Genomic DNA, 12,806 nt, shown 5'->3' on the forward strand with positions numbered 1-12,806 from the left:
CCCGGCTTACAGACAGAAACTTAAACTTTCTAAACCTGCTGTGCTGAGATCCAAGAACTGGAGCAACAGAGAAGCTGTGGAGGAGCTGCGTGACTGCCTGGAGAACACTGACTGGGACATTTTTAGAACTGCTTCTAACAGCCTGGATGAATATACAGATGCTGTGACGTCCTACATCAGCTTCTGTGAAGACAGATGTACCATACACCAGGGTGTGTTATAACAACGACAAGCCCTGGTTCACAGCAAAGCTCAAACAGCTCCGTTTGGAGAAAGAGGTGGCCTTCAAGAGTGGGGACATGGATAGGTTCAGACTGATTAAATACTCGTTTGGCAAGGAGAAGAAGGAGACAAACGAACAAATGAACAAATGAACTGAATGACTTCTACTGTAGATTCGATAGACACTCTCAAACCCCCCACGCATTTATCACACCTCTTCTCCCCAGCCTCGACAAAGACAACAGCCCCCCCCCCACAAAATGGCCCCAGACTGGAGCCCACAGGGTTGTGTGCTCTCTCCTCTCCTCTTCTCCCTCTACACGAACAACTGCACCTCCAGCCATCCCTCTGTAAAACTTCTGAAGTTTGCTGACGACACAACCCTAATTGGATTAATCTCCAATGGGGACGAGGCCGCCTACAGAGAGGAAGTAAACAGCCTGGCTTCCTGGTGCAGCCAGAACCACCTGGAGCTGAACGCTTCAAAAACTGTAGAGATGGTGGCAGACTTCAGGAGGAGCCCAGCTCAAACCGTCCCTTTCACCATGTGCAACTCCCCAGTTAAACCAGTGGAGTCTTTCAGATTCCTGGGGACGATCATAGCACAGGACCTGAGATGGGCGGAGAACATCACCTCCATCATCAAGAGGCCCAGCAGAGGATGTTCTTCCTGTGGCAACTGAGGAAATTCAACATGCCGCAGAAAAGGGATGGTTGAGTTCTACACAGCCATCATTGAGTCCATGCTCACCTCATCCATCACCGTCTGGTTCGCTGCCTCCACGGCCAAGGACAAGAGCAGACTGCAGCGGGTCATCCGGTCAGCTGAGAAGGTCATCGGCTGTGACCTGCCGGCTCTCATAGACCTGTTCCACTCCAGGACCAGTAAGAGAGCAGGCCTGATCATCGCTGATCCTTCCCATCCCGCTCACCACCTGTTCCAGAGACTCCCGTCCGGAAAAAGGTTCCGGGCCATCAGGATTAAAACCTCGCGTCACCTGATCAGTTTTTTCCCCATGGCAGTGGAGCTCACAAACAAGCCCCCTGCATCACACTGACTCCGCATCACACTGACTCTGCTGACCCCCGCCCCCCCCCCATCCACCCTTGCACATCATTTATAACTCAATATTACTGGCACTATTACCAATCTCTGCACCTTAAAACCGCACATAACTCTTTAACTGTATATATTGTTGTTTTCTTTATATTGTTATATTGTTCGCTATTGTTGTTTTTAATTTGTTGTTTGTAAAGTGCACCAACCACACCAAGGCATTTTCCTGTATGTGCAAATATACATGGCAATAAAAAGAATTCTGATTCTGATTTTGATTCTGATTCCTGTATTAAAGCATAACTCCCTTAGCTTCAGTCAACATCACACAGAGTTCAAGCAGCTGCTCCAGCTTCAGGAGGGAAGATAGAAAGGCCTTGTTTTGTTTGGAGGATGTGAATGTTTACACAAACAGAGCATACAGCCAATAGAGCAGGAACACAATATTCTTTACTTAATAATTAATGAAAACTATAAAAATATAAATTAAGAATAATACAATCTGTATTTATTACTTGTCGTCCCGGGGCACCACCCTGATCACAGGGACCAACAAATCAGTCTGTAAAGATGGGGAGCGTGGCCTAGGGGATAGAGCGGGTGTTCTGCAACAAGAAGGTTGCTTGTATATCCCACTCTTTCCCATCTGCATGCCTAAGTTTCCTTGGCAAGATACTGAACCCCTAAATGGCCCCTCATAAATGCTCAGTGTTCTGAAAATGTAAGTCGCTTTGAACAAAAGCGACAGCTAAATGACATGTAATGTAAAGATCAGTCTCAGTTTATAAAAGTTAAATTAATAATCTCAATATTTAATCTCAATAATGATTTAATGAACAATGAAGGGTTTTAAGTTCGAGCACAGGCTATAGTCACCCAGCTGTATTCACATACATATGCACAAATAATCACAAGCTACAGATACTTTATTTACAAAAGGATTTATTAAAAAGGGAAATAAAGTTAATGTTATTCAATGATTTTTCATTTAACAAACTCCAATATTTCAAAGATAACTACAGCAGCAGCACTTTAGAACACGTGTGTGTGTGTGTGTGTGTGAGAGGGAGAGAGAACAGTATTCTAGGCTTGAGATTACCAGAACCTGGACCAGAACCTGAGCCGCCTTCTGAGTTAGAAGGGGCCGTATTCTCCTGATGTTGTGCAGCATGTACACTCCTGATCAAAATCTTAAGACCAGTTAAAAAATTGCATGAATTTGCATTTTGCACTGTTGGAACTTAGGAAGGTTCAAAAATAAGAAATGGGAACAAGAGCCCAAAAGTTGTGAGCAGGCAATTTATTGAAAACAACAATTTAACTGAAGTAGGCTGTTCATCAGCTGATCAAAAGTTTAAGACCACAGCTCAAAAAAAAAAAAAACAACTCCTAAAAAAGAAATTAAAGTGTCAAAAACTGACTCAGTAATGAGTAGCTCCTCCATTATTGTTGATCACTTCAAAAATTCGTTTGGCATGCTTGATGCAAGTGTTTCCAAAAGGCTAGTGCGAATGTTGCGCCAAGTGGTGAAGATGGCTTCACGAAGGGCATCCACTGTCTGGAACTGAAGTCCATTTTTGTAAACTTCCCTTGCCATCCATCCCCAAATGTTCTCAATTGATTAAGATCAGGGGAACATGCAGGATGGTCCAAAAGAGTGATGTTATTCTCCTGGAAAAAAGTCTTGGTCAGACGGGCATTGTGAATTGGAGCGTTGTCGTGCTGAAGAACCCAGTCGTTACCACACAGACGAGGGCCCTCAGTCCTGAGTGATGTCCGCTGCAACATCTCCACATAGCCAGCTGCTGTTTGACGCCCCTGCACAACCTGGAGCTCCATTGTTCCATTGAAGGAAAAAGCACCCCAGATGGTGAGCTTATTTGCCTTTGCCATCAAGAGATCTTCACAGTGTGATTACTTGACAGGAAATGACATGGAATCCAAATTTTTGCACAGATTTTGGCTTTTAAAGGCTGTGGTCTTAAACTTTTGATCAGCTGATGAACAGCCTATTTGAGTTAAATTGTTGTTTTCAATAAATTGCCTGCTCACAACTTTTGGTCTCTTGTTCCCATTTCTTCTTTTTGCATTTTGAAGCTCTACCTTCCTAAGATCCAACAGTGCAAAATGCGAATTCATGCAATTTTTTAACTGGTCTTAAGATTTTGATCAGGAGTGTATCTAAACGAGCGGGTTGCTGCAGTAATGTTGGCAGTAAGAGCGAGTTGACTGTCGAGTGTCACCAGGTTCATAGCGGTCTGGCTGGTGGTACCACATAGTTCTCTATGGTATTTCTGAAAGTGTGACATCCACTTGGCCACTGAGCCAACAGTTAATAGACTGAGACTATTTAGAAATTACCTGTTGCAACATATTCTTGTCACGCAATGTTCATAAAGAAGTGATGTGTAACTATTTTAATCACTGTAGCTTTAGGGTTAGGGTTAATGAGCCTGGGGCAAATCGAGTCTAATCAGAGTGACATGTACTTGATTGAATGCCGGTCACACCCTTTACATTTCTGAACGAAGGGTATGTTTCAAAGGATTAAGAAGAAATGCAGTGGGAGAACATCCCATAAACATCTAATAAACTTAATCAATAAAGCTGATTGAATGTTTTAATGCAGTTGCTCTCTTCTTGCATGAGTCCACACATGAGTTTACTGTAGATGAGTTGGTCCGCACACCGAACTGAAACTTCATGGGATCTCTAACCCACTCCAGTAAAGTTCTGTGACCTTATCTGGACTAGTTTCTGTGAATACACCTGCATCCATGTACTAACTTCTTCTAATGTCAATTCATTCATATAAGAAGTGTGAAGCAGCAGCTATGTTCTGACAGTCACAACTTTAACTTCATATGAAATCAGGAAATTCTTGTTCCTCTGCTCTGACGATACTAAACTTTTGTTGGAGCTTGTTACTGGTGAAAATGTGCTCAATAACAATCATGTCAGGTGCTGCATTGTTTTCAACCCGAATTTGCATTCCATCAAACTCCAGCTTACAGTATATAAGATGCTGCAGGTGGATGTGAGAGACACCCGGGACACAGACCAGTTCTCTGCATCATGGCTTCCACAGCGGTGCTCCTACTTCAGCTGCTCCTGGTCTCACTGGCGTCTGCATCACATCTATTAGGGACAAGTGCGCACTTCACCTACAGAGGACAAAACCCTGATGGAACCTACACGGTGAGAGATGCAATGAAGACATCGAGACAATGTGTGAATCTGGTCCATGATGGACATGTCTTATTCGTCTTCATTATTTCTGTTGTCTTTTGTTTGTGGGAGCTTTATTTCTTTGGTTTGATTTTCTAGTTAAGCATCAAGGCCTTAAAAAATGTATTGATTTAATAATTTTATACATTTTACATATGAAATTCTTAAAGATTTGGATACTGTTAAACTTCCGACTCTCGCCCCTAAATAGTTTTTCAACAAGACAAAGTAATAATGACAACAATAATAATTATTATAGTTGTTTAGCACTTATCATAACAGGGTAACAATGTCCTTGACAAAATACATGAGAATAAAACAATAATAAGACAGATGAAATAAATTAAACTTGTTCACGGTTAGTTACCGGCTTTAGTTACCGGCTTTAGTTACTGGCCTTAGTTACTGGACTTAGTTACTGTATTTAGTTACTGGCCTTAGTTACTGGATTTAGTTACTGGCCTTAGTTCCAGAGCAACCACCTGGAAGCACAGTGTTTACTCTGATCTTTCCCTGCAGGTGGACCTTCACACCAAGTCAATCTTCAAGACCTGTGACTACCTGTCGTGGTCATGCTCTGGGAGCAACTGTCTCAATGTCGCTAGAAGTCCGTCGGGTGTGATTGACAAAAACACGAACACGCCAGTAACGACTTGTGAGACTGAAACAGTTTTCAAGACTAATGTTAGCAGTGACAAACCTTTTCAGATGAGGTGAGTCTTTTTAAAGCTACTTCACTTTCACTTGCTGATTAGTGAGACTAAGTTAAAACTGGTTTTATTTCCAGTACAATTGACGACTGCGATGGACTTGTTTGCTGGTACTGTCCCTTGTACTGTTTATGTGTTTGGGACGTCCTCGGAATCAGGGGGATACATCTCAAAGAGTTAAAAGCATGACAATATATTTCAAACTATAAAAACGTGTTGAATTTGGTCTTTAAGACCAAATATCCTTCATGAATAAAAGTGCTTCACCTTTCTGCTCTTAACATGTATTCACTGAGTCACTTTGTGGAGCATTCTTTTATTTATCAATCCTGCTTGACAACAGTCATGTTCACACACCTCGATCTGCTCCACACACAACAGGGCATCTGGTTGCTGTTGGCGCTCAACGGCCAATTCTGTTTCAAACTGGCATCTACTGACTGAGGTAGATCTGGGAAAGAGGTCTGACACCAGTAAACCCAACAGATCACCAGACATCGGCATCCTACCTTTCCTCCGGTAAGTCTCCTGCAGATACCTGGAACCTGTCGACCTTTCACCCTTTTATCACAAACATTGGAGAATTTGAATTTGTTTCAAACACTGATGATTCCATCTTTTGTTATTTTCACTAACTCCTGTTATCGTGTCCATTCAAGAGTTCCTCAGAACTGCCCTCGGACATACAAGCTCACGTCTTTTGATCCTGATGGGGACAAAGTTCAATGTCGATATGGAAACGTCAGTGGGACAGAGTGCAACTCATGCAACCTGCCACCAGGCTTCCTCTTAGACCAGGTCAGCTGAGGAATGTGAATCTACATACTGTGTATATCAATGTATTGATGCTTTGCCTCCCTTTAATAATAAATATACACATTGATAGGGATCTTGCACATTGCAATACAACTACACACAAGCCAACATCAAGGCTTTTGGACTTGAGTTGGTGGTGGAGGATTTCCCACAAGGCTACATCAATCTGCAATACGCAGACGGATCCAGATCCTACAGGACTCCGATGACCGTGAGGACCACACCCCCAACCACAGCTCCTCTCAGCAAACTTCCAATGCAATTCTCTTTTCTTGGTAAGTAACTTTTTACTTTCCCTGACACATGATAATAATTGTAATGAGTCCGTTTTTTTTAAGTCCCACCAAGCAGAGGTCCTGTTGCTGCTACTCTGGGCTCAGTGAGATAAAAGTCTTTATGAGTGTTGGACCTCTAAGAACGCCCTAATGTGTGAACCATGTTCACAAAATACTGAGACCATGGCTTCCTGTACTTGATAGAATAGAGTTTTTTGATTCAATCACTTCCTCAGTGTTTTTCAGATCTTTTATACTCGTACAACCTTGTATGTACTTTGAGAGCCTCTGGCAGAAGCCTTGAGCTGATCCAGATTCTGGTTGGAGGACTTCAGGGAACACAGGTTAAGAGAACGGGTCTAAAGCTCTGGAGCATCCTGTCTAAGGAAATACAGCAGAAAGAGTCTTATTGTTAGACATCGCATGATTTTCATCATTAAATTTCTGTCAGAAGTTTAGTGTTTATGTTATTTTTGTATTTTATTTTTACTTTTACATTTTTGTTTTATTCTTGAGAAGTTTAATTTCTTCACTATGAAAATCTTTGTTCTTCAAAATCCTTGTATTTCCCTTAACTCTGCATTTCTGGCTTTAGAACATGTTCTTCATTTAATAAAAAAATTACAATTTAGTCGTAGCTGTGACTGTATTTAGATTTTACAACGAACAAAAGACTCAGTAGCAGTTTGCTAATTGCTGTTCAATACTTATCACATTTGTTAAATTCCAGTGGACCCCCCTGCTCCATCATGTCAGGAGGGAGCTTTCCTGCCCAAGCTTCTGAACCCAACACCTGCAAATGGAGCTCGTTTCCTAGCAGAGGTCAACAAGGAATTGGAAATCAGAGTCAAAGCGCAGGTCACAAATGCAACGTAAGTGAGAACCAATGAGTCGCTGAGGCCTTGTGGCAACAACACATCTCAGCAAACAAGATAACTGTGTTCTGTTTTCACACAGAATAAATAATATCATGGTCAGTGGGACGGTGAATATCAAAAAGCACCAGAACACACAGGGAGAGTTTGTCCTCAGGTGGACGCCGCTCCCAGATGACCACGGACAACATTTCGTGATCTGCTTTGCTGTTGAAGCAGTCGAAATGTGAGTCTCGGACTTCAGTTCTCTGTCGTCAGGATCATGTGCATAAGAAACCATCGATTAACTTCTCACATATGTTCACAAATGTTTTTCAGGGCTGCCGTCTATCAGTCCGAGATGAGGTGTGTTATTGTGGAAGCCAGGAGTGAAATCGGTGAGTCACCAGGATACATCACTCTCAACAGTCTATGTTGCTTTAGCACAACTGAAAACTGCATTAAGCACTTTTGACCAGCAGAGGGCAGAAAAACACCGGCCTGAACTACACACCATGCAATAAGGCTGGTGTCGTCATGCTTATCCTGTCAACAACAAAATAATAGCAGAATTAACATCTAACAAACATCAATATGAAATATAGACTAAATATCAGAAATCACATCGAATATTTATTATAATTCTCTACATAAAGTACTGAAAAGGTTACGTGTAAAATGTACTTGTTTTGTTCCAGTTAAATCCCATGTGATCTGCAACGAGTCCTCAATGACAGTATCGGTTGAGAAAGCCTCATTCCCTCGACTCCATGAGGATCATATGCAGCTCAATGATCCCTCCAACACGGCCTGCAGCCTCCAGAGACACTCCAACAGCACTCACATCATCGCCATCATCCCCCTCAACGCCTGCGGCACTCAGATCGAGGTAGCGAGGGCCTCATGTCATCTCACTACACACTCAGTTACCAGTGCTGCTTCTTGTTTGTCGGTTACTGCATGAGGTCTGAATTCATAACTCTCTTTCCTGCAGGAAGACGAGGAGAACCTCATCTTCAAGAACGAAATCACCACAGTGGACAACCCCAGAGACCTGATCACCAGGAAGCACCAGATGGAGGTGCAGTTCTACTGCCAGTACCCAAAACGAGGGAACGTGTCATTGAGCTTCGTGGCACACAGGAAGAACATCACTGTGTGGGAGAAGGGCTTCGGCACGTTCACCTACCAGTTTGAGTTCTACCCTGACAACCAGTTCCAAACCATGATGGATCCAGCAGCATATCCTCTAGAGTACGACATTGGGAACAGGATTTACATGAAGATCGAGGCCACCTCCTCGGTCAACAACACCCAGCTGTTTGTGGAGTCCTGCCGAACTGCACCTTACGACAACCCCAACTACCGCCCAACCTACTCCATCTTTGAAAATGGGTATGAAAACACACTCATGGCAGATGTGTGAGTCTCTTTGTCACCTATGCTCCCCCCAGTGGCATTTAAGTGCAGGGGCACTGTTCTTACCGTGTTTTTTCCTTTCTTCTTCCTTTGAAAAGGTGTCAAATGGATCCAACTCTTCAGATCCACTCCCCCGCTGCCCAGAAGGAATTCAAGTTCAGCATGGAGGCCTTCAAGTTCATCGGACTGCACAATCAGGTCAGCTGTGGATTAGAACTTCTACTGTTTATTAAAAAGGGACAGTGTACATTAATTAATATATACAATATATATACAGTATATATATATATTACCCATGTACCTATAGTTCAGGGAAACAAAGCATTAAGTCAGGTGCAGAGATGCTTCAGTGTTGATCTTGTTTCTATGGACAGAGCCAGATTAGCTGTTTCCCTCTATTTCCATTCTATGTACTGATCTAGGCTAAAAAGCTCCTGTGAGAGTGGAGGTATCTAACAAGAAGGTGAATTAACCAATAAGATCGAACTAAATACAGGTTCTAAAAACCTGACACAGTTACTGAGAATGAAGTAGAGCAGAGGTTTGACTCTACATCTGTACGTCTGCTGACAAATTGGGGGCGTGTCTTGTTGTGTTCAGGTGTACATCAGCTGCTCGGTCATGATGTGTGAAGCAGGGAATTCGGACACCAGGTGTTCCAAAGGTTGCATCAACTCTACGTCGACAAGCCCCTCACGCTCCAAGAGAGAGGCTGTCATCCAGAGTGCCAGTCACTTCGTTTCCCAGGGGCCATTGCGCTTACGGAGATCGGCAGAGAGCGTCAGAGCCACAGGTATGACCCGCCTGGAGCACACCTGCCTCGTCAGAATCCCAGCCTGATTTTGGACAAAGCTCGACTCACATTGTGTTTCTCTTTTCTTCAGCGACCAACCTGAATCTGAACCTGGTGTTCATCACTGGATGTGTTCTTGCAGCCGTCGGCATGGTCTGCGGAGTGGTCATGTACAGAGCCAAGGTGTCAAAGGTCAAATACCAACCTCTGCCAACATTTGAGAGTTAAATCAGCAACGTGTGGGAAATACCTGTTTTATATTGATCACTTCAGACTGTACCAAGTCTTCTTTCATGGTTTTTGGTGGGGGTTTATGTCTCTAATCAGGTGCAAATGTGAGCAGACAGATTTCATATCAACATCCTCGTGAATGTCTTCAGCTTTTTGTAAGGTTTAACTTTTATATTGAACAAATCTGAAAGGTGTGTGGTGTTTACAGGTGGGATCTGATGTGGTTTTATAACTGTTCCATTTGTGATGTGATACAATATGATTTAAAGTAGTATTCTGATTGAAATGTGTGTTTTTACTTTCTAACACACACATTTCTCATTTGTCTGAATACATATGAGGGTTTATATACTGAATCTCTGTTTCACACACTGAAGTGTTTGTCAATGCAAAGTCATTCAGGGAAGTGTCAGATGGTTGAGTGTGGTTGATGTCGCTCTGAGTTGTATATCTACATTAAATATCAAGTTGCAAACATGTGACCTCCTTATAAGAGTCATTGCCAAATTATTAATTAATTATTATCAATTCATAGGAAATTCTCATATGTCAAGTTTTTTGTATCACCAGTGTAAAGCAGAGATATGTTTATGTCACTGTCGCCTTTGGGAAACTGGAACTGTATCATTTTTTTGGTGTTGGGCTTAAAATTAAACAACAATTACTAATCAAAGTAATTTCCTGTGAGTTCTTTCCCACTCAAATACGACTTTCAGTCAAACTACTGTCATGGAAATTTCTGTCAAATCAAGCACAGGTCATACAGTTGTCTTTCGGTAAGTTTAATTCTACATCTGCAGATGGACTCACCATACACATCATCTGATGTGACATGAACAATGAGCAAAGAGCACAGGAGAATCAGTATTCTTATACATCACAAGCCCCTCCCTGAAAGGAGCAGAAAGTTATCCATCAGCTTCTTGGATGTCTGATCAGGGTGGACGGACATCCTGTCTCCTTCTTTGTCCCAGACCCCTTATCTTTGTTTACATCCATCTGCACAGAGACACTCAAGGCTCCCAGGAAGTTCCTTGAACAACACTCATAAACCTTGAGTTAACTCACAGAAATCCATCTGTTCATTCGATCCTCTACATACATGTCTGTTCTGTCATTGACCATTACCCAAATGCAGAAATTCCCAACACACTACCTGTGCTTTTAATCGTTTATTTCACCTGAATACTAACTTCTGTTTTCAAATTCAAATAAGACTTAGAAAAGTGCTTTGAGTTGCATGGCGGGATATTTATGTAATTAGCATAATCCGCAGATTATCTGATAAAAATGGAGGACGAAAAATGATTTAAGTATAAATAAATACATAAATTAATCCATACATAAAATTAATAAAAGAATCAATTAAAACTGACATAATCCGGAAAATAAATCCATAAATAAATTCAGAAATAAATAATTAAATGCAGGAATACGTAAATAATTGCTTTATATATAAACGCAGAAATAAATATATTAATATTGAAATATTACAGAAATAAAGGAAGAAATGTCTTAAATTTATTTCCACATTTATTTATCTCTGTATTTCTGTGTCCATATCTAAATGAGGTAGGACGTCCTAACCTCACTCTCGAGCAGGATTGGTCACCTGAGCGATCCAGACAGAAGCAATCGATTCCTCGCGAGTCTAACCATGTTCATCGTATAAAGCCATCATGTGAAAAACCGAAGGAAAATATGTGTGTGACAGCACAGTGCTACAATTGTACAAAATGTTGTAGGTGACAATATACTGTACAACACACACAAAAAGAAAAGAATGCAATATCATTTTACTATTGTAATAAATTACTTTTATTTTAGTTGTATGTTTAGTTTGTGGATGAGTGTTGATAAATATCTGACCTGAGTGATATTGCATCATCAGCCGGCGGTACGCGGGGGGGCTCAGCACATTTAAAACATGATCCATCCCATGCGTTAACTTTGCTTAATAGGGAAACAGATATTTAGGTTTCTTATCAGAGCCCACCCATACCCCATCTGTGTACGTGTAGCCACTTTTCCTCCAAGGTGCACGCTCATCTGCTGTGGCACTAGGTTGGAGTTCCTGCAGGTCAGCCGTGGGACTGGATTGGTCGACCTGCAAGAGAATGGGTGAGACAGATAGTGGCTGGCGAGCCGCTGTTTTTGCTGCTGCATCCGCTCTGGGTCATTATTAGAAGTGTGAGCATCACATTTACAAACTGCAACCTGTTTGGGGAGAAGGACAGCATCAAGCATCTGAGACACTACAGCACGATGTGCAATTGTTTTGCCTGATGATGTATGGAATTATCTGTGTTTAAAAATCTTGCCAAAATCATGTACTACATCAAATGCATATCTTCTATCAGTGTAGATATTTACCCTTTTCCCTTTAGCCAATTTGCATGTGTCGTGTATTCGTTAGAGTAGATCATTTCGGCATGTGCTTAGAACATAATGACAGGCTTACATTTATGATGCCTGCCCTCTGGACTCTCAGACATTCTCAGAGAGTCCTCCAGATGTTTATCTTATTTGTTCTCTACCTTTTTGGGATGACCTTTGACTTAGGGAATTATCTCTGACCAGCTAATGGATGGGTGCAGAAGGAAGGTTCTTGACCAATGTGTCTTCATCTTCAGACACAAAAACATGCCCTTCTTTAGTCAGAAATCCCATGTGGGATGTGTTTTACCTGAAGTCATGGGCGGAACCAACCTCCCTATATAAATGTGCTTTCGACCCCTGCAAGTCAGGTTTCACTTTTGGCTTGTTTGTCTCTGGGTATCTAGATGCCCGTCCCGACCTATAATTGTCTTGTAATGAACTTTGTTATACTGAAACTACTGGGTCCTTGGAGTCCTTCCTTCATCATCAACAACTTCTACAACATCTTCGACCTCTCGGCTGCATAGAATATGCGATACATGGTTCAATGAGAGCAGCTAGCTCTGCTGACTGTGCAGACAGAGAAGCAGGGAGTGGTCGTGTAATCAATGTATCATGTGCTGTTTACCACAGAGAAGCTAACCTGATTTGTCTGAACTGCAGTCCGCTGATCCAGCCACAAACAGTTCAAAGTCTGGATTCTGCAAAGGTGTTTTGTGTAAGTCTGGTCTGGACAAACAAACTTAGGTTATTGTTACTACACAGTTATGTTGTTCACCATCTCCTTCTGCTGGAAGAAGAGTAGCTGCGTTTAGAGCATTT

At 42.0% G+C, this 12,806-nt stretch overlaps 1 protein-coding gene across 1 annotated transcript; it reads left to right on the forward strand.

The window, feature by feature from the left end:
• Positions 1–7,817: 7,817 nt before the first annotated feature.
• On the forward strand, positions 7,818–9,607 carry LOC133957270 (ZP domain-containing protein-like; the record flags this gene model as incomplete). Its single annotated transcript, XM_062392766.1, has 5 exons — positions 7,818–8,051; positions 8,157–8,557; positions 8,680–8,779; positions 9,182–9,374; positions 9,466–9,607. Coding segments are annotated over 5 exons (1,065 nt in total), but the record flags the coding sequence as incomplete, so codon positions are not given.
• Positions 9,608–12,806: the final 3,199 nt, after the last annotated feature.

This window comes from Platichthys flesus, chromosome 1, assembly GCF_949316205.1.
Source record: "Platichthys flesus chromosome 1, fPlaFle2.1, whole genome shotgun sequence".
NCBI classification, from domain to species: domain Eukaryota; kingdom Metazoa; phylum Chordata; class Actinopteri; order Pleuronectiformes; family Pleuronectidae; genus Platichthys; species Platichthys flesus.